Consider the following 22769-nt stretch of genomic DNA (forward strand, 5'->3'; position numbering starts at 1 on the left):
GAGGGAACATAGGGACGAGGGAACATAGGGAGCTGAGGGAACATAGGGCCGAGGGAACATAGGGTTGAGGGAACATAGGGACGAGGGAACATAGGGAGCTGAGGGAACATAGGGAGCTGAAGGAACATAGGGCTGAGGGAGCTGAGGGAACATAGGGACAAGGGAACATAGGGCTGAGGGAACATAGGGAGCTGAGGGAACATAGGGTTGAGGGAACATAGGGAGCTGAGTGAACATAGGGTTGAGGGAACATAGGACTAAGGGGAACATAGGACTAAGGGGAACAGGGCTGAGGGAACTTAGGGTTGAGGGAACATAGGGAGCTGAGGGAACATAGGGCCGAGGGAACATAGGGTTGAGGGAACATAGGGACGAGGGAACATAGGGAGCTGAGGGAACATAGGGCTGAGGGAACATAGGGACGAGGGAACATAGGGAGCTGAGTGAACATAGGGTTGAGGGAACATAGGACTAAGGGGAACATAGGACTAAGGGGAACAGGGCTGAGGGAACTTAGGGTTGAGGGAACATAGGGAGCTGAGGGAACATAGGGACGAGGGAACATAGGGAGCTGAGGGAACATAGGGCCGAGGGAACATAGGGTTGAGGGAACATAGGGACGAGGGAACATAGGGAGCTGAGGGAACATAGGGAGCTGAAGGAACATAGGGCTGAGGGAGCTGAGGGAACATAGGGACAAGGGAACATAGGGCTGAGGGAACATAGGGAGCTGAGGGAACATAGGGTTGAGGGAACATAGGGAGCTGAAGGAACATAGGGCTGAGGGAACATAGGGACGAGGGAACATAGGGCTGAGGGAACATAGGGCTGAGGGAACATATGGAGCTGAGGGAACATAGGGTTGAGGGAACATAGGGTTGAGGGAACATAGGGCTGAGGGAACATAGGGATGAGGGAACATAGGGTTGAGGGAACATAGGGCTGAGGGAACATAGGGCTGAGGGAACATAGGGTTGAGGGAACATAGGGTTGAGGGAACATAGGGCTGAGGGAACATATGGAGCTGAGGGAACATAGGGTTGAGGGAACATAGGGTTGAGGGAACATAGGGCTGAGGGAACATAGGGTTGAGGGAACATAGGGTTGAGGGAACATAGGGTTGAGGGAACATAGGGAGCTGAGGGAACATAGGGTTGAGGGAACATAGGGTTGAGGGAACATAGACACGCTCCCTGCTGTTGACTTGCTCCAATGCAAAGCTGGGGGAATCTTGACCCCAAAAAATGACCAACAACATTCCTTCAACAGCTCCTCTTCTCACTGTCGCAAACCGACAGTCACAAAGACACTTATCCACTACATCACCACGAAAAAAAATAAAAAGAACAACACTCATAATCCACACTTCAAGGTTTGTCGGTGTGTGAGTCGTGATGAGCGTCATACTCTTAAATCCTCACCCTGCACCTCTCCACGACACCGCCGCAGGCAGCTGCTGCTGGAATATTATAAAGTAGAAATAAATGAGCGCAATGAAGCGGCTCCCTGCCGAGCTGCAGGTCTGTGTGTCATCGGGGCCTCCAGCGCAGGGAGAGTCTGCCGACCGACTTCACTGCCCGGAGACACAAACAAGACTCGAGATGATGTAAGCTGGCAGCTTCGGCCGAAGGCATGCACTGAAAGATGACTGCATTGTGTGTGTGTGTGTGTGTGTGTGTGTGTGTGTGTGTGTGTTTTTGTGTGTGTTATCATTCATTGGAGGTTGTAGTTTCAGGGTAGAATTTCTCACGGAGACACAGACGGTGCGAGGGCCGCAGGATGACTAACTGTGGGTTCGGGTCGATAAACACCGCAGACGCCACCAAGCTGTTTTCCATCAACAGATATGAATCAAGATCTTCTTCAAAAACTCCAAATGTTCAACTTAGAGTGAAACTAGTAAATGTCCCCTCTGGGAATAAACGGTTTGAGCTACACATCAACAAATGAAGCCACTGGTCCCGTGTGCAGCCCCGTCACTACCAGCACCTCCCGACATCGACGCTGACACTGGCTGTGAGTCACAGCTCAGAATTGACTTGTAAGACGGTCGGATATGAAAAGACAAAGGGGGAAAAAAGAGGCAAAAACAATCTACACAAATACAAAAAAGTAAAAATTTGAGTAAGGCTAGTGATTTCAATATTCGCGCTAAAGGACTGTGAGGATAAGAATATTACACCAAACTTCTTCTTTTTTTTTAACACAGATTTTTGTTGTCGTTGTCAGAAGTGACATTTATTTCATCCTGATGTTTTAAACTGTCAATCATTATATTTCCTTGAAAAACGGAAGCATTTAAAAATGTTTTTTTGGCATTCAGGCGCTTTTTAAAGTGTATAATTTACTTCCACCAGCAGTGTTTTTTGGTTTTTTTTCCAGCCACCGCTGTTCCTAACTGAAAACCAGCACGTGCCTAACACTTCCATCTCGTGTGGTTTATTTCATATTTCTCCCACTGGGCCTGCCCTACAACTAACCCCACAGGCTTTCCTCACAGTTTGCAAACCTTTTACCATGAGGTACCTTTTACTCCCTGGCACCTTAATGTTTAACATAAACCTAACCACCAACCCTGCCCTCCTGTGTGTCCTTCCAAACATCCTTTAATTGAATCCTCTGGTGCTTCCAAACAGCGTCCAGGCCCTCGATTCAGCTCCTGGCGACTTTGCAAACAACCCTTTCTTCATTGTTTGCATCCTCTGCCACTGCCTTCCCCTGTTTGCTCTTCCTCCCCCTCCTCTTCCTCCTCCTGCACTTATCGACTCCATCTAATGGCATCCATTCTGAGGCTTGATGCTGAACACCAGCCAGTCCTCCAGCATTCGTCCCCATGTTGTTATCATCCCCTCCTCCTCCCGCAAAAGGTCCAAGAAAGGCTTGAAATTGCCAAACATCTCATTCAGCCATCCTCTTTCCTAATCTGTTGTCCTCTTGATGGGGAAAAATGATCCTTTTGCAGTTGTTGTACTGCTGCAATCGAAGACCGTCTCCTCTTTACCCTCTGCCCAACACTGGTCCACAGCGAGAGACGTCTCAGCAATCGATGAGGACAGCGATCCTGTTGGTGCTATTTTCTGATGTGTTTTTTGGCGATGGCCTAATCAGATTTTCACCGGAGCTTGTTGAAAATTGTGGTTCTGTTAACCTATGAGGGCTGCATGTGGTGTAGTGGTTAGCACCTTCGCCTCACAGCAAGAAGGTTCTGGGTTCGAATCCCGGTTCAACCAGGGCCTGGCTGTGTGGAGTTTGCATGTTCTCCCCGTGTATGCGTGGGTTCTCTCCGGGTTCTTCGGCTTCCTCCCACAGTCCAGAGACATGCAGAATGGGGTCAGGTTCATTGGAGACTCTAAACTGACCGTAGGTGTGAATGTGAGAGTGAATGGTTGTCCGTCTCTGTATGTGGCCCTGTGATAGGCTGGTGACCTGTCCAGGGTGTACCCCGCCTCTCGCCCAATGTTAGCTGGGATTGGCTCCAGCGACCCCCCGCGACCCTTAAATGGATAAAGCGGTAGACGATGAATGAATGAATGAATGTTAACCTATAAATCCTTTGTCCTTATCACAGGGTCTTACAGCTTAGGAACAATTATAGGAAAGTGCCAGAACTGTAATGGGAGGGGGAATTGGCGCACAGGTGCCGTCGGATCATTTTCATGGTCTTCTGAAATGGACCAAACCCAATTGAAATTCTAAAAATAGAACTGGTAGGATTGTTTGAGTGTTTACCAGGGAGGAAATGAGAAACCTCTCTGAAGATCCTAAAACAGGCGTCTCTCAGTGTTCCTGTCCATTAAAATCTTCCGAGCTCTTCTCTGTCCTGAGAGTAATCTTTAAGGAGAATGAGAGGGAACCTGGAAACCGTTTTCGAGTGTGACTAATATTTTATTCATGACGGCGTGTGCTCAAACACTCCCTGCACACTCACCTGTCTGAGTGAGCGCGCCCAGGCCTCGATAAGGCTTTGTACTGGGCCACCAGACTTTATTCATCGATCTGTCCTCCCACTGCCTTTTATTTATAACCTGCACCTGTTCTTTAAGATTCAACGGAGAGAGTCTGGAGACAAACAGTCGCCATTAGATACAATCAGGAGCGATGCTGCATTAACTTGAATGCTGCACTTTTCACAGACCCACTAAAGGAGAACTTACTTTACAGAATTTAGGATTCTAGTGTTGGGTATGGGGCAGGAGCTGAATGCAAAAACAGATAAGTTGAATTTTACAGATCGATACAAATGTGCTTCTTGCACATGCTCTGTTAGGAGAAACCTGGGTTGAACAACATTAAAAGTTTTCCCACAGTCATTCCTTTGGTTTATTCCTTTGCCCCTCTCCTCAGACAACTTCTGTTCCGCTCATCATTGTTTGATCAGTTTACAAAACCTAAAAACGTGATCAATAACCACCATACACCAACTTGACATACTATCACTCCATCGATCCATTCACTACAGTGTAGGGTCACCGGGGGGAAGAAGTCAAAACCAGTGGACTCTGGGTCAGAACACATTTCTGGCCAAAAAATACAAATGAATTATACAATTTTAGGCTCCATGTTCCCCAATTACCTTGAACTCTGGGCAGTGTATCTGCAACCTCGTAACAAAACTTTGTAATTTGCAATGGCACAACGGTTGTGAGAGAAACCCAATGGTGTTTACTGGCAACACGTTTTATTTATTCCCCCACAATGACTGCTTCGAGCAGGTAAGCGCGAGAAATATTTTTAGGTCATCTTTCTTCTGGCACTGAAAAGGACCTTTCTGCTGCGAGAGCACAGCGTTGAATGGAACCCATCTGCTGCCGCAACGTTGATAACAGCTTTTATTTTGCTTGAAACCTCCCTCCGTCCACAGAGTGCCAACTGGGGACACACACTCCTTCACAACCAGTCGGGCTTCTTGCACACCGCCCGGCTCCGAGCACAGTCCTCCACTGTTGGCCGCGGAGCTGAGCTCCATTCGAGAAGTTGGCAGTTGAGCAGCTTCGATCAAAGGGCATTGAAGAGGAGCGGCTGAAGGAGGAGGAGGAGGTGTTACTCATCAATTCTCCACATTCGTCATTTCCCAGCCGGTCCCGTAAAGCCTGCTCCTCAGGGGGGAGTGTATTTTTCAGCGCAGACTGTGAGGACAGCGATGGTTTTGCGCAAGAGTTTGACTCAGAGTCAGATCGTGACACGTTCGGATTAAACTATTATGAAATGTTCCGCGGACATTTATGGTACCCAGGGCAGCTAGCTATTTAAAAATGGGCAAGTTGCAATATGACCGCTGTTTAAACGAGATCAGTCAGTCTGAGGGGCAGATTGCCAAGTGCTTGATTTGGAACATCTGCACTGGATTAGATTAGATCACAGTGGTTCTGTTCAAACAGACAGAGTTTAACTAACTAACTGGATTTACTGAGGTGAGGTCAGTCTGTAGTACTGCGGAGAGGGGTGGCATGGACTCGTCGTGAGGGACACCTGTAACCGTGGTAACGGTACACTGATATGGCGACAGTTGTGGACTCAGAGTATGTGTTTTCCTTTTTTCTTGTAACTAAAACCGACAGAAATCAAATGAGCAAAATGTCACACAACTAAAGACTAATCACACACCAATTTTTTTTTGTAAGTATCAAAAATTGTAATCTAAGAAAAATCCCAGTTGCGTCGGGCCTATCTGCATTGCGGGCCATCATCAAAACACCAAACTAGAAAGTTACTTGGATAGCAAATACCTTTGTGAAATCTAACGCTATGACCCCCCCACAAAAAAAATATCCTGGATCTGCCCGTTTATCAAGATCCCATCCAACATGTAATGGGTGCTTCCTTGGGTAATGCCCCAACCCCTCAACGCAATTTCATTGCAATTGCTGCAGTAGTTTTTTTGTAAACCTGCTGACAGACAATAAAATCACAACTTCCCTGGCGGTGGTGATGAGGGAATATTGTTTTGAAGAATGGTGTGTTCATGATCCAGTAGAGTCCGACTGGATTGGAGGATTTAATTCACTGTAATGGCTCTGAAAGGAAATACTGGGACACTTGCCACCTTTGCATCAGGATCTAACAAACACAGAAGTCTTCATCTGATGTCAGGAAGCATTTTCAGCTTTGAGCTTGCACCACACAAAAAAACGCGTCCTATTTTTAAACACATTCCCCTCATTGACGCCACCAAAGAAAGGCAAGCTTTGGAGGCCGTGCGGACGTTTCGGCAGTGCCAAAGAACTTGTGTGTGTGCGCAGCAGGGCGTGACAACAGATCTCTGCAGATCTTTCCCGGACAAATACAGGCATGAACTGTCTGTTGATCTGTCTTCTAGCTGCAGACCAGGGAGTGTTTTACGGTTCAATCATAGAAAGTCCCGTTCATTTCCACCGCTGACGCCGCTAATGTAGGACAGATGACATTTGGGGAGATCCACGATTGCTCATCTGTGTAGCTTTGCCGAGGATGAAGCCTCGATATGAGGTCATTACTAGATTCTGTGGCCGTTAGATTTAATGGAGTCCTGAACAGAACGGCTCGGAGGAAAACTAATGGAGTGGTGGTTGGAACATGGGTACATCTCTTTTTTCTTTCCCTTCATTAACTTTGGTTTTGTGGAATATTTCAAGAATCAATTCTTGCTGTCATCACAGGCATCTAATGAATCCCACTAGCTGCATGCCTGACTCGTGTGATAAGATATTGATTCAATATTGATCAAACCTTCCAAGCACATCAGGGTAAATTAGGAAAAAAACAAAACTAACGACATCAAATACTGAACATGAAGGAAATGTGATTCATGTGATGCATAGTTTGAACTAATCATTGTAACATTATACATTTTATCTCCCTTAATATTTTTGTTATGGCCAGTTATAGTCTGTCTATACCCATCATAACCCCCTCGTCGCTCTCTCCCACAAGTACAACAACAACCCTGATAGTGCCTGACTATAACCCAGACGGTCGTCTCAAGAAACGCCTCCTCTCCCTCGCGAAGCCAACCCTTTCCTTGAAGTTTTAGGCGACATCCTGAGGGTGCGGTTTCCGTACTCCCGCTTCCAGCCGCACCCTGAACCCTGTTTGGAGCAGCTCCCGGTCCAGCCCTCCGATCAGGCGGAAGCCATTTGTGACGCGAAGACGTTAAGAGCCTGATCAGGCTGTCATTCAGGGAAGCTGTCGTCGTCCTCTGCTCGCCATCGTGTCTGTTGTTTGTGATCCGTTCCCTCAATAAACTTGAGAAAACTTCCTAAAGACTAGACCAGGTATAGTTTCAAAACCTAGTCAGTAAAGAAATTATTATATTTTTGGTCTAGATCCAGTAGGAACAGTATTTTGTGTTCTTAATGTTGACTAGACGGCAAAGTTTTTCATTTTTTGGAGTACAACTCGGATTTTTCTAGTCGTCTTTTTGTAATGATTTTCCCATTGATTTAAGCACATCCCTTCGGCCTGTTCCCCACTTTTAGTCCCCCAGTCTGTTCGTCTGCAGCCATTTATTTGACCTCCTCAAAATAAAAATAATTTATTTTTGCCAAACACACCTGAGTTCATGTTATTTCCCCTGCCCCTTATGAACTGGGTCATAACAATCATAGGCTGTAGGCTTGTACATTATGTGCTGAAAGCTGAGCGAGGAGTCATTACAATGTGTTATGTTGCTGTGAGCCCCACACCCCTCTGCAGCCGAAAGACACTCCACCACATCAGGCACAGAAAACAAACCTTTGAAAAACACCCAAATCCTGGGGATTTGTTAGCACAAAGACTAGAACTTTGACAGACAATAACAAAGTAAAATCCCAGGCTGAGAGGCGGCAGGACGTGCGATCTCCACTCTGCAAGCCCCTCCCTTGTGATGCTGTCACGGGAGATTTTAGTTTCCTCGTTCCCGGGACCGGGTGAGGACCAGCTGAGGACAGACCAGGTGGCACCTGGACGGAGCCACGGCAGGAGACAGGAGAGGAACGGGCACAAACAGAGTGTCAGGAACTAATGCAGCCACACTGTTACTCTGTCATGAGCGTCATGGAGAATAACCTTCGTGATGTCAAGGAGGTCCTGTTTTCAAAAAGGCCGTGTGCTTCTTCCAAATGTCGGAGCTTCAAAAGACTTTGCTCTAACTGCGAATCTCCGCAGTGGAAACTCCTTTGGGCCACTTGCATCTAAAAACTCATCGTTTCAGTCACTACCCGAAGTTCGTGACCGTGGGTAGGGGCAGGGAAGTGTAATGTCCAGGTTCGTCAGGCGCTACAGCTCAGCACTTGTCTGTTGATCCGTTGACTCGTCTTGCGCTCGCCCTTACATGCTTGAATTTCTTCTTTTAATCTTGTCTTTTCAGTTTGTCTCCAGGAAATTCACCCTTGACACATCAACTGATTGAACACTGCTAAAAGCTACAGTACATCATGGCCCCACAAACCCGTGACACCGACTATTTGGCCACTTCTTTCGTTTTATTTTGACCTTTTACATCTTATGACGGTTGCAATAATAAAGATGTAGAAGACTCATTATGTAAAGGCCAACAAGTATCACTTAGAAAGGAGATTAGGTCCATTATATACAGTAAAGGCCATTTGTCCTTTTTGTACACACACACACACACACACACACCACCAGGTAACATGAATTACATTTTTTTTTAAAGGTCAGTCGCCATTATCTTCCTGTGCTGCTCTTAACAAATAGGAAAAAAATCATAAGACTTCTGCTGCAGCGGACCTTCAGCTGGCTCTGTTTGTCTGGCTGGTTCAACACTTTGCGGCACCATTTCTTTTTATCCGATTTGTCAGACTGTGGCACGTCGGAGCAAAGTTTAAAAAAACACCTGTCGCTGAGCCTGAACGAACTGTAGGAAGGGGAATCATGCTGAGATGCCCTCTTTATAATGTCAACCTGGATGTCACGTTTCACGTTTGGTTTTTTTTTGTGTTGATTGCTCTCCCACTCTTGGCTATCGTGTTAATGTGCTGAAAAATAATTTCAAATGTGCCTGGACGAATGAAGATCAACAAAAGAACAGTTATATTACAGTAACACAGACACAATAGTGCTGGCTGTAGTGAAGCATTAACTGAATGTTTCTGCTTAACTGTCTGTCTTCCTCCCTGTCTGTCTGTCTCTCTGCCTCTTTCCATTTTGTCTTTAATCATTAATTCTACCTCTTCTCCTCCCTGCTTCAAGTATTGTTCGTGAGCCTTCTATTCATAGACCTGCTAATTGCATGGCTACTAATTAGTTACTAATACATATGTGTATTTTTCTCAGGTTTGTGCCTATATGACATTTAAATATAGTGTCTGTACTTTGTGTGTGATTAAGTTTGTGATGGTTGTATATTTGTGTGTGTGTGTGTGTGTGTGTGTGTGTGTGTGTGTGTGTGTGTGTGTGTGTGTGTGTGTGTGTGCGCGTGTGTGGTTGAGAGAAGGAGTGACCCCCCACCTCCGCTGCCTGGAAATGATTTCAGTGTAATTGCATTGCTGTAATTGGCTCACGGCGTCAACTTTGCTTTCCAATTATTTTTCTCAAACGGAGTGCAACGTTAATCTGTTTTCTCTGTGGAGGACAACATGAACATGAGCAATAAAACATTTGTGCACTTTAGTTCATCGATGATTTTTAAAAAAAAGTTAATCAGCTCATTTCTTCTTTTGTCTTTTCTGTTGCACCTTGTCTTCGCTTTTGCTCAACTCGCCCAATCACAGAATGTCTAATTGTGTTTTCAAATTATGGTTCGGCACAGGTTGACCCAAACAAGGCCCGATAGGACTTTGAGATTTTAGCTGAGGCTATTCAGAGCCCTGGGAAAAGCATTGCATTTCATACTATCAAAATCCTACTTTAAATACACATTAGACAACAATGAACATTGTTATAAAAGAAGATTCAATGACCCACTGGATGCTTTTGTTTTTTTTCACAATAAGTAGCAGGTTCCACTCATAAACAAACTTTACACCTTAGTATTTAAAACTATAATTTCTATGTTTGGATTCTGTGTCCATATGATATTGTATCCATTTTATTTATTTCAATTCTTCTAAGTTTATTCTATTTTATTTTCATGTTTTCATTTTTCTTATTGATAAATGATGTTCAGAGTGGAATTATATTTTACAGGGAAATTTGTTTTTAACTTTTCATATGGCGATTAATGGTTTGACTTCTTTCGATGAATCAGCATTCGATCAGCAGTCACCAATTGCTGCGTGTGAACAATTTCTTGCAGACTGAATATCTAGATGAGTCAGTGACAGCTGACCCAAAATGAAAATGGGGTGGGAGCAGTTTCTATTCATAAAGCATAACAATATTGACAGGAAAAAATTTGAAATTTCATAAAATCCATATCATTTGCCAATTTTCAATGAACTTGCTGCTGATGAAACAGCACAAGCTTCAAATTTGCCATTCCCAATCATTCAAGCAACCATGGGTGAGAAGGTCAAAGGTCTTTGAAATAACACATGTAGCAGATATGACAATGACCCTGCAGCTGGAATACAAATCACCACACAGATCAATTTGGCAACAGTCCATCTCATGAATCTGTCACAACCCCCAGCAAGAAGTCAAAGGTCGAGAATGTTAAAATGGAAATGTTCTCTTTCCATCATATCAGCAGGAGAATGAGAGAAAGTTATTAACGTAAAGGTCACATCACCCCTGGGGAACGTGTTTATGAATGAATGTGAGAGGAATTATAACGTCAGTGTGTTTATTCACGTACTTCACACTATTGGATGTCACAGAAGTTTCAATATCAATATCTTTTATATTCATGTTTGATCAAATGATGATGATTTAGCCTCTTAGCTCATTGTTTTTGGTTCTATGGCACATGCATAGTCCTGAAGATCAGTGGAAGTGGGTTGATGCAGCAGGACATTGAACTTCTACAATCTAAAACAGAATGACTTTACACAAAGAAATTCAACCTTTGGAGGAGTCAGGTCAGGGCATAAACATAGCAACAGTGATGCTTTTAAAACTTAAACCGTGGATGCCCAACCCAAAAGAGATGCTGTGGAGTCAAGAGAACCGTTCACAACAGTTAGCAAATCAAAGAGTTCAGTGACTCTTTCCACCAGCCGATGTGTCCGTAGCCTAGATGCTAGTCTTGCACGCCTGCAAACAAAGCCAGGTAAAGCGAGAGCGGAGACCGACACTTCCTACATGCGACGGAAGCGGTTGACCAATCACAACAAAGTAGGCCAGCTGGCCAATCAGAGCAGACTGGGCTTCACCTGGAGGGAGGGGCCTTAAAGAGACAGGAGCTAAAACCAAGCGCTGCTGAGATACACGCCTGACATGTCAGAAATTTGGGTCGGCCGACTTCAGCCTCTCGCGCAGTTGAAGCGGAGCCACTAGTCGATTCCTCAAACTCTGTGCCCTTTTTCCTGACTGCGCCTGCTTGGGGTGGCAAACATGGTCAATTTGACTTAGAGGATAAGAAATAAATAGTATATTAATGTATAAATAGCCAGTGTGTTGGAGCGTATCACTAGTATGGTGGGTCGCTTCGCTGCTGAACGGTTATTGTTTGTAATATAATCAATTATGTTAATTGATGTGGGAGTCCTTATACACTGGCTCCTCTCTCTTTTTTGAGGTTTCGGCACACAGATATCACACGTTTCTGTCTTGTCAGCGTTCTTCTTCTATGGTTAACACAAACTTCTTTGCCTCAGAGAAGCTTTCCGCAGGAGCCGACGGGCGTTTCACACGCACAATGTGAGCGGTCAAGTCGTGGCTGACGGTCGAACCGGACAGTTTCAGCACATCAATTCTAAGCTTTGGCTTCACATCGCAGGCGATTTACTCTGACAGTTTGAGTTGGAGTTTAACAACAGCATTTCTAAAACCGAACAGTGTACCCCCGGCTTAAGGGATATGTAAAAGTTTGCATTACAGGTAGAGACAGAGGTTAAAGAAGGACAGAGCTGAGCTGTTACATAATGAAAGGGGAGATGAGGAAAATAAAAGGAGGGAGGCAGATGAATATATGCAAGAATTCTATCTTATAATGAGACGACAGAAAAGGTCCTTTTCTCACAGAACCCACCTCGCAGTGTGGACAAAAGAGAAGAAAAAAAATAAAAATGTATATATATACATTTGTATTGAAAATTACCAGCTATAAGTACTTTCAAATGACGTGTTTTAAATTATGAATATGAATATGAATATAAATATGAGAGTGTGTTAGCAAAACTCAGGATTCAGGACGAGAAAAATAAATTAAAAAAAGGAATAAGAGTATTTGCTACACAGTATAACGTGGAACTAGCAGATTTGGCTGACAACCTACAACTCAAAATCATTGATTTGCTCGAGCTCCGAAAAACTGTGTTTACGATGTTCTGAGGAATTTTCCCATTCTGGAGAGACTTTTTTTTTTAAACTGACTTTTGATTCAAAAGACTCAAGATTGACTGACCTAAACCTGGAAACCTACAGCGGCGAGTTGCATCATCATCATCTGACACTTTGCCAAAGAGAAGCTCTTCCAGCCATTTCCTTGCAAATATCTCTTCAATAATTCAGTATGGTCCTAAAAGGATGTTAGAAAAATTGAAGTGGGCCTTGAGAGGAAAAAAAGGTTCCCTACCTCTGCTTTAATGTATTAATATAATGGACTGCATTTCCCTATGAATTATATTCTACCATGTACTAAAGTGGAACTGCATGGTTAATTGAAACAATGCGACATCTCAGGACCTTACAAGGAGGCTATAAACTTTTTAGAGGGAGGGGCCATCAAGGTCAAAACGGTTCATCCACTCGGAGGCATCAGTGTCCTTATACTCTATGCCCATTAGTTAATGAGATCATTATGAGATTGTATGCAAAGTTGACATTTTTTAGTCTTTGTGGTGATGCAAGAGGAAAAGGTCACTAAGTATTGACATCAAAAGGGTTCATCCGCTAGGGACCGTGAGTGTACCCAGTGAATTTCCTTTGGGTTTGATATTACTGAGAACAAATGGGAATTTAATCCTGATGGTGGTCCAAGAGGAAAGACCAGAGGCTCACTGGATATACATGCTCCCCAGAAGATTATTGCTATTAACCCAAAATTAAATATCATTGAAACCTAACCAATTTTTATGAGGTGTTATGAAAGTTGTGATTAAAGTCTGGCCTGGTTATTGTGCCAAGAAGAAGGACAGGGCTCATTAGGATCATTAGCATCATTTATAATTTGCTAAACATCAATAGTTGTTGAGATATCTTACTCTGAACTTAAGTATTTCATGGATCAACAAAGCAACCCGCTGAATATGCAATCTTCCAACTCTGTCTCTTCTGAGCCAGAAACAATCTACAAGAGACACTCTTCACAGTGGAAGCGGTTATCTACAGTATCCACTGTGCTGCAAATACAGGACAGACCCAAAGACTGCCAACAGCTGACCTTCACGGCACGGAAGGACGACATGAGAAAATTGCTTTAACCTTTTTTTCTCTCACAACTACTTTGAAACGCATGATGCCAAAAGATGAAAAACAAACAAAAACAATTTGAAATGGTCAAATGGTGAATTGTGGAAAAACTCTCAGTTCATTAACATCCACATTGTGTCCTTCAGGGAAATAATGCATTTTGTTCTACTCACAGAAAATAAGTAATTCCCAAAGTGATGTGCTGTGAGAAATAGACATTTAGTTTTCATTTATAGTTAATATATGCCGAATATTATTTACTAAGTAAACTAGTAGCAAGCTAACTAGCTGCCTTTGGGTTTGTGGCAAACTGAGATTTTTGAAGAAGCTTTGTTAACATGAAATATTTATCTTAACGTTAATCTGTTTTTTGTATTCTTAGGATCAAGACAAAACTCGGCTTCTAAAACTAGATGTTTAAGATAGTGACACACTGAAAAACTAAGTGAAAATAAGAACAATCACACACTTAACAGCATAGTAGGACTATTTGAGTGTTTTGTTTTTGTTAATGACATGATTTGGTAAAAATTTGGCCTCCGCCAAGTAGGATATGTTTTCGCCCGTTGTCCGTTTGTTTGTTTGGTTTTTGTGGTCTGTCATCAGGATTGTGCAAAAACTACTGGAGAGATTTCCGTGAAGCTTGTTGAAAGGGTGGGACACTGGCCAAACAATAATCTAATTCATTTTGGGGCAGATCCAAACAAATTGCTAGATCCAGGAATTTATCACTTTCTTTAGCTTTATTAGATTTTTTGGGACATTTTCCAAGGGAATAATGGATGGATCTTAATGAAAAAATTAAATAGATTATGGCATCGTATTTAGGGGGCTCATACTCTATGAGTGCGAGCAATTCGGTGTGGCTTGATTGAATTTAAGGGGACTGTTGGGCCTTGGCAGAGGTATGCACCTGACGAACAGTTAAAACAATAACAGTGAGTTATACATGGCCATCATTTATTTATTCATTTCATAGGCAGCGAAAAATATACAATTTAAAAGTCAAGCTCCAGCAAAAAGTCTCTATGCTTAGTCAACAAGCCAGCTAGCGTGGTAGTTTCCGTCTGCCATCTGCAGAACCGGTACGAGTACATTAAGTTTATGTAGCTACAGCCGGAGTCATGTGTCACAAACAGCTCTGTCACCTGATTGCATCAACAACCGATATTCAAATCCCACTAGAAATTTTGTCAAGGTAGCATCGGAACACGTCTAAAAAGATGATTGCATAACATTTTAAGCATCTAGTTGATTATTTTTTTAACTAAGAAGTGTACATTTTGTGATCACATTGTGTTTGTGAATTTGCGGTTAAAAAATGTGAGACAAGCAGCAAATCGTGCTTTTGTTTGATTTTCCAGCCTCGAGAACTGTTTCATTTCATGACTGGGGCCGTAAGCAAAATGCAGTCCACGAGAAATACATAGATACATACCAGACAGTCTCCTGCACAGCAAAAAAAAAATCATTGCAACAGGTTTTTTTTTTCTCTTTTGATGGCAATAATAGTAATAATAACAACATCAACATTGTATGCTTTTTTTTCTTTCTTAGATTTGGATTTTCAACAGGTTTTTAATTTCACATTCATGTGGTCTGTAAAATGTAAACGAATGAGAGGAATCTCCCTGCATTTGGATGCACGGAGGTTACAATTCGTACCAGCAACAGCTGGCGAGAAATAGTCTTTATTTATACACCAAGAATAACAAGAGAGAGTTCAGACATTAAATGATGATCGGAACCATGTTTTATACTTTTACATAATGTAATATTCAAACAGGATGTCTATACAGAGCTAAGTGACGGTATATTTATGCTCACTCTGCATTGCTGAACAGAAGGATTTAACCCTCCTGGTGTCCTCTTTATGTTCTGTGCTACAAAAAAACCCCACCAAACAGTTATATAAAATATTGTTGCGTTTTCAGTTTTAACAGTGACAGTTAAGCACAAAGAGCCTGCGTTATAGGACGTCTTTATAAAGGTGGAATATGTCGAGGCCAGTGTCCTTGATGCTCCGGCCATTTTCCTACAGGAAGTCTGCCAGGTTGTACGAAAGATGACCAGTATTCATAAAGCTATCTCAGAACAGCGTAAAAAAGAAAGAATTCATGGTGCAGACAAAAAAAATAACATGGCAACATATTTGTTAACAGTTTAATGATAAAACCCTTTCTTTAAATCTGATGGCCCTCCAAAATTTGAGCTGAGAGAAAATTTGGGGATTTGCAGTTACTATAATTTGCTATATAGGAAAAAATATTTAGGATTATAGGAGTTGAAGTCAATTAAAATTATTTTCGATATCACAGCATCTTGGTGTGCACTATTGTGCTTATGGCATGGCAACGTCGATTGTGGTCAGGTCATCATCGATATTTTCTTTTTTTGTGGTCATCTTCACCCGTCATGGTTGAATTAGTTTCACCAGAGATTTTAGCTAGAAGAACTAGTACTGCTGCTATTAACAAGTACTGTTGCTATGTAAACCTTTAGTTTAATACACCTTGAGTGCTTATTTAGAACACTTTTTTAATGTCTTTTGGAAGTCTTTGTGTGTGTGTGTGTGTGTGTGTGTGTGTGTGTGTGTATATATATATAGCCAGCGCCAGGATTTTTTCACTGCTATTGCTTAGTGGTTGCTATAAGACAGCATGGTGTTGCACCAAGCTACCCCCTGGCGCCGCCCATGGAGCAGAGTAACAGCAAATTAAACTTTAAAGATTTAAACTTGCGCCTGTCGCCATTGTGGACTCCAATTCCTTATGTGGCCAACACGGTGAACTTAGAGAAATACTATGGGATCCGCTACCAAGTAATCGATGGGGGGATACAATATGTGTATTGTACCCAGGGCTGTAGAAAGTGTTTCCCCAGCCACCCGACCTACACTAGTGACGTCTTCTTATAATGGGATTTGTTTACTGTTGTTCTCATGGTGGACCTTAAAGTCACTTGGTGTAAAGGTGCGCTCAAATTACAGATGATCACTTTGAAACCTCTTTGTTTCCCCTGTTATTAGAGTAATCACATTATAAAAGGCCACAGAGGCAGACGGCTCCTAAATGTCATCATAAAGTTAGTGATAATTTACTCTGAGCACACCACAGAGTGTTATTGGGTTATAAAACAACCAATTATCACAGGTTAAAAAACTCTTTTTATGCTGTTTTGTAATTTCCTCCAAATCCCTAAAATTCCAACAGAAATAATTATACCAGATTTAACTGACATTTTAGTGAGTGTTAGCCATTAATGAAGTAGGCTGGTTAAATCTTTAAGGATATAGAAAGCTATTTTCTTTAGAAATTCCCAACAAGTCCTCCATTGTGGGGCTTTATTTTATATACCAACGCATGGTTGATAAGCTTGTAAATGGTAAAGGTGATGGTTAGGGTCACATGGCAGAGAATCAGCACGATAACTTTACAGAATATAAAGCAAATCCATTGAAATATACAAACTTAAAGGACTTCCCAGGTCTATGGTTTTCTATCGCTGACCTCTAGCGGCCCTGTACATAACTACCGCCAGTGGTCTGCCGTCTTTAGAAGGTCGTAATAAGCTTCTTGAAAAACGGAGGACAGTCTCGAAATTCCAACAAACAATTAAATTTTACTCTGGCCTGATGAGTTCTCTTCTCAGAGGCTTTATGAATACGGTCCTGGACTAGTAAAAACTTACAGCAAAGCACCAGTATGAACTAGAACACGTTTTGTCCAGCCAGAGAGCGAGCTTCAGTAACACACTTCACTTGATATTTAAGGCAATGTAAGTTCATAGAATTGTTCCTCACAAACAAAAGAACACAACTTTAGGAAAATTAAGAAAATTAATTATTTGTGCTGCAAAGAGTAGCTGCATCAAAAATATTAGATTGTAAAGACAGAAAAAAAAATATATATATATACAAAAGCAGCACAGCAAAACTTAACTGTGTGGAATCAACTTGCTCTCTTGAAACTGATCCTGTTAATGTAAAAATTAAGTGAAAATACATTTAAAAACAACTCAAAGTACAGAGAGCTTAACCAAGTGAACCACGAAAGTAACAAGAGACACACATTTACACACAAAATTAAAGGGGATACCAACCCCATAACAGAATCCACATGTAAATTCTAAAAGACTGGACAGTTAAACAATCAACTACATCACTGACACTGCAGCCAAATTCAGCAAACCATCAGAAAAGTGTGTAACTGCACTGTAACTTTCATTTTTTAATTTAATTTTATGTTCCTTATAGCAAACCTCAAAAAGCTAAACCCAGAAAGTGAGGTCTGATATTCTTTTCTTTTTTTGATTTGAAAACAAAATAGTTATATAAAGATTTATTTAATTTAGGCATTGAATCATAAAACGAACCAACTTTTCCCCATACAATTGGGTGACTGACTCAACTTTAAAAAATGATTGAACTTTTGCTGTATTGTCTGCTTGTAAAACTACTGTACCTTGTCTTTTATTATTGATATCTTTATCTAAAGGTTTTACCAAAGTGGGATTCGATCGTTGTTTGCAATGAACAGTGCAACAAAAAGAGTAAAAAGGAATTCTAACATTATTATTATGATTATTAATAATCATAATAATACCTGTTACAATTTGGATCTTCACAGTATCCCCTATATAAAAACACTATAACTATAACTACAACCAAGTAAAAGCTCAATTTACATTTGTTACTGTTAGATGTGTTTATGGGACAGATTTCCAGTCAACAGAAATATGTCATATTTAATTTTTTGCATGATTTAGCATTTTTGAGAATTGTTCTATTTTTTGTCAGTTTGAGTGCCACCTAGGTATCATATTGACAGACTCCATGTCATCATTGATGCTGTCAGTACAATTTCCAAAACTGTCCAGGTCCCCTGAGAATACGATACTAGGGATTTCTGTTCCAGGGTTGATTTCCACCTTAAGACACTAAGAAGAGAGAGAGAGCCCCTTTGTCCCTTGGAGTGGGGTCAGAGCACACTGACCCCGTCCTCCTGCTTTGCCACTGTGGTTCTGGGAGTTGAAATTGCTCCCCTGTTTAACACCCCTACCCTTACCCAGCCCAATGTACAGCACATATCCCCACCTTAGAATATCTCAAACCCAGAGTTCACCACAAGCACTCCCAAACCCCAATCCTCAACCCCAAACCCAATCAGGTTCACCATGGATTCCCAAAAACCCAACAAGCGCTACCCACCTGGAAAAAAATAACTCAACCAGTCATGTCATTTTGCAAACATCTGTGATTATGCAGTTTAATGTTTAGTGGTCTCTTGTGTGAAAACCCCAAGTTGTGTCAACCCATACATCCATCCCAACCCTCTTCCTAACCCAGACTTTGTCGCTCTCTATAAAACGTCCACAAGACTTCCTACCCAGCTACCATCCAAAATGACTATGGCCACCAGAGGTCACCTTACAATAAAAACAACTATGGGTCATAATAAGCTGCTAGGTTGGACGACCCTACAGGCTTGTTTTTTTCAAAGAGGAGAGTCTCATTAATGTATTTTTTTAGCTAACTGCTGGAGTGTTGGCTCAGCTGGCCAGCGAGAGCTCAAAGGGCCATACCATATCTACAGATAGTTTTACACTGCTATAATGTTTTGGGTAATGTGTATTTCTTGATCATGTTTTAAATAGGTTTTTACAAGAGATGTTGTGTTCAACGGTACAATCACAGATGTGTGGTAAATACAGTCTGATAAGCATGTCTCAATGTGCCAATACTCAAACTATAATTTTTAAAAATCGTTATTTTATTTAAGGAGACCAAATTCACGACCAATAATCAATTTATTATCTGACAAATTATGCCGTCCAGGTGTTTTGTAAGGCATCCTCTGTTGCCTAAGTGCTTGAAACAAATATTTAAAACAGCTTTTAGAATTCATAAAAAAAAATGTTTATGGAAAACTTTTAAAAGTTCTTGTAACTTGAAACAGGTGGATCTACGTTTGGATACTGTCTAATTAAAATTTCATGTATAGACCCACTACAAACTGGCAAGCAGCAGAGAGGGGTTAATACCCATGCTGGGCCTTGCCCCCCAACCTGATTCTCTTGTTTGTTTGCATTTCTTTCAGGTTACAATCTCACAAGCTATCGACCTCCCCACCCCCAACCATCCCCACCCACGCCAAACCAAACTCTAAACTTCAACACCCCACAGGTGGTCCTAGAAACTTTTCAAAAATCAAAAAGAACAAAACTCTAAGAAACATGTTTTAGGAAAGATTTCTTAGGACTATTTTGCTTCAGGACAGATTGGGAAATGTTGCTCCAATGAGAAATAGCATTCATGTGGCCCATTCTGGGTCGATACACAGTTTCAAGAAATGTAGCTTGTCGCACTTTTTTTTTCTTCCTTATGCCAGCTATTTTTTGCCAATATTACATCCAACTTCTTGTCTACATTTGTAAACATCACATTGCATTTTCTTGTGCCCATTGTATTCCAAAAATGGGCTCAGCAGCAAATTACCATTATGATAACCCATTTTCAAAGTGCCTATCACAATAAGACTCCATCATTTAATTGTCCACAGCTTCCCACCACAGATGATACAAAGTTCTTCAGACCAAAACATTGACTGATAAAGACACTATAGACTGTAGTGAAACGACTGACCATCCACTTCACAATTCAGGAATGCTTTACTTTAACTTGGCAAGTCTTATGTTTGTAGTCCTTACCACCAGATAGCCACGATCCAATGCTTCCAACGTTGTTTACAGTCTTTCTACAAGCACCAACGTACCCCATGGTGGTTTCAGAGATTTGGTATGAGCAGGTCCCTCAATGAATCCCTTAGTGTTAAGAAGTTTTATTCACATGTCTTACTCCAACCTCTGCGTTCTCAGCGCAATCTGGGATCTTTTTAGAGCTGGAGAAACTGGCCAGGGGATCTAATTTCTGTTTAAGAGGCTTTTGTTTTTGGAGCTGCAATACTAGATAATGCTTTCACCTCTTGTGTTTACATTCACCAAGACAGCCTGATCCTTAAGAAAGTCTTGAGGTTTCCCCTACTCTGTAGTTCCATTCAAAAACATTTTGCCACGTCAGTGACCATATTTGTCTAAGATCCAGGATCCACAATGTGTTTAACCACTTCCATATCTGGCACTACGTATTTTGTACCCAGATGTCCACCACCCTTCCAACCCAAGCTTTCAATGTATCCCATTTCCCTATTGTCACCCAAATGAGCGCTCTGTGGGTCCTGTTTGTCTTCCACATACTTATTAAATTCTTTTCCTTTCGATGCCATCCTCCTCATCTCCCTCCCCCCCGCCCCAGGCAAGTCTTCTAGTTGGGGGACGGGAGGGCTCGTGGCGCTAGAGAGCTGTAATCTGAGTTAATTCTGTGTTGGAGTTCCCTGCTCCCTGGATCTCTCGCCTCTGTGGGGGGTCTACCCCCACTAAAGGAAGCTCCACGCCTAGTCATGCGGGATTTGGCGTCCCTCCCCCATGACCCCCACCATCTCCGGCCTTGCAGCTGTAGGCCGCTGCCACCTCCCTGGCAATGCTTCTCATCCTGCCTGACTGCTGGGTGTCGAGGCGGAATGGTGATGGGTTGCAGAACTCACGGAAGCAACGCTTGAAGTTCTCATCCAGGAAGGCATAGAGAACAGGATTCAAGCTGCTGTTGACATAGCCCAGCGCAATGCAGAAGTGCATCAGGACCAGTGTGAACAAGCTACTCAGGTTGAAGCCCAGCGACTGAGCCAGGACCATTATCTGGATGGGTGTCCAGCAGACGACAAATGCTGCCACTACCACCAGGACCATCCTGGTGATGCGTCGCAGGTTGCGGTCCTTTTCCTTGGAACCAGACAGGATGCGAACACTGCGTAGGCGCTTGACCATCAGGCTGTAGCAGATGCTGATGATAGCTACAGGGATGAGGAAGGAAAAGAGGAAGACACAGGTGCCGAACACAGATTCCCAGTGACTCCTTGGTTCAGGTAACACCACGATGCATTCAACACCTAGATGTATTTGAAAAGAAGAAGAGAAGAAGAAAATAGAAGGAAAAGTTAAGCTATATCATGAATAGGGATTGGATGAGTGGTTAGGGCAAAACCTAGTACAGCAATACAGTAGGTCCAGGATGTATTAGCCTCAGTTAAAGCCTGAAAGCAGGGCAAATATGCTGGTCTTACTGTTTAGAAGCAGAAAAAATATGATCAATCATATGAATCGAGCTGTTTCTTGAACAAAAAGCATCGGGAGAAACAGTCCCGTCCTTGCGGTGTCTCAGTTTGAGCCCTGTGTATCGCTGAAATGAGCAAAGCCCTGATGAGTCCTTCGATGAACTGGCAACTTGCCTGTTGGCTACAGTATCAAATTAAAAAACCAGCGCTTTAAGCATGTCTGGATGCACAGAAAGAACATGAATAACAGTTTTCTAATATGACCAAGGTGCTTTTCCAAAAATAAAATCACTATCATTAACACGTGATGCAATTAAACTGGGATACAAACTGTATTAAAGGGAACAATGTGGATGGTTGCTGAATACTAATGTATTTATTATAAATGCAAATTACCAATGCAGATTAGACAGTGATGCTAATAACAGAAGACCGGCACATAGAACAGAGGAAATAAAAAAAGAAAAATCAGCATCTATAATTGAAACATGACAAGAGGCATAAAGGAGAGTATGAAAGGATAAATAAACAATGACAGGGGAGTCTGTATTCACAGGGAGGCCGGGTTAATCAGTCTAAATCATATTGCATTCAGCGGATAAAGAAGGAGAAGGAAGATAAATGTGTTGGGCGTATAGAGGACAATGACAAAGACAATGAAAGATGACTAGAGATTTTTAGTAGAAGCAAAGTTTAAATTTTAAATAAAAAAAAGAAAATTTGTAAATCTTGTGCAGGGGAGATTTATTTAAATGATTTCAATGAAATCAAACAAAAAGTATCTGCACCTAGAGGATATCCTGATATAAGAATTTGATGAACAGCCAGAATTCATATTTGTTCACAAACACACGCGTTTTCAGACGACATCACAGTTGGGAACAGCACGCAGTCCACGTGAAAACACCGTGTTTCCTCAAATGGAAGTCAGGTTTGGCGTTTCACTTAAAGTGGAAAAACTGCTTAACATGCAGGCAGCAATGATTAACAAAATCAATCCAGAGAAAATGCTAAATTGACTAAACAGCAGCCAATATGCAGAGATTCATGGCATATCCAAGAGGCGCTGTGTTTACTGATGAGCTGGTGAGATTTCTGGGAATTGATATCACTTAAAATTTCACCTTATCCTCAGTCATGTTGATGGCAGTTTCTATCTGTAATAAG

The 22769-nt window shown here is 42.1% G+C and overlaps 1 protein-coding gene across 1 annotated transcript in view; it reads right to left on the reverse strand.

The window, feature by feature from the left end:
- Positions 1-14377: 14377 nt before the first annotated feature.
- The window catches only part of oprl1 (opiate receptor-like 1), a 66248-nt gene continuing 57856 nt past the window's right edge, over positions 14378-22769 (reverse strand). The window contains exon 6 of the mRNA XM_035645985.2: positions 14378-21437. Within this exon, the coding sequence (XP_035501878.1) occupies positions 20890-21437 (548 nt within the window). The 3' untranslated portion in view covers positions 14378-20889. The remainder of the gene's footprint in view (positions 21438-22769) is intronic.

Source organism: Scophthalmus maximus, chromosome 3 (assembly GCF_022379125.1).
Source record: "Scophthalmus maximus strain ysfricsl-2021 chromosome 3, ASM2237912v1, whole genome shotgun sequence".
NCBI lineage: Eukaryota > Metazoa > Chordata > Actinopteri > Pleuronectiformes > Scophthalmidae > Scophthalmus > Scophthalmus maximus.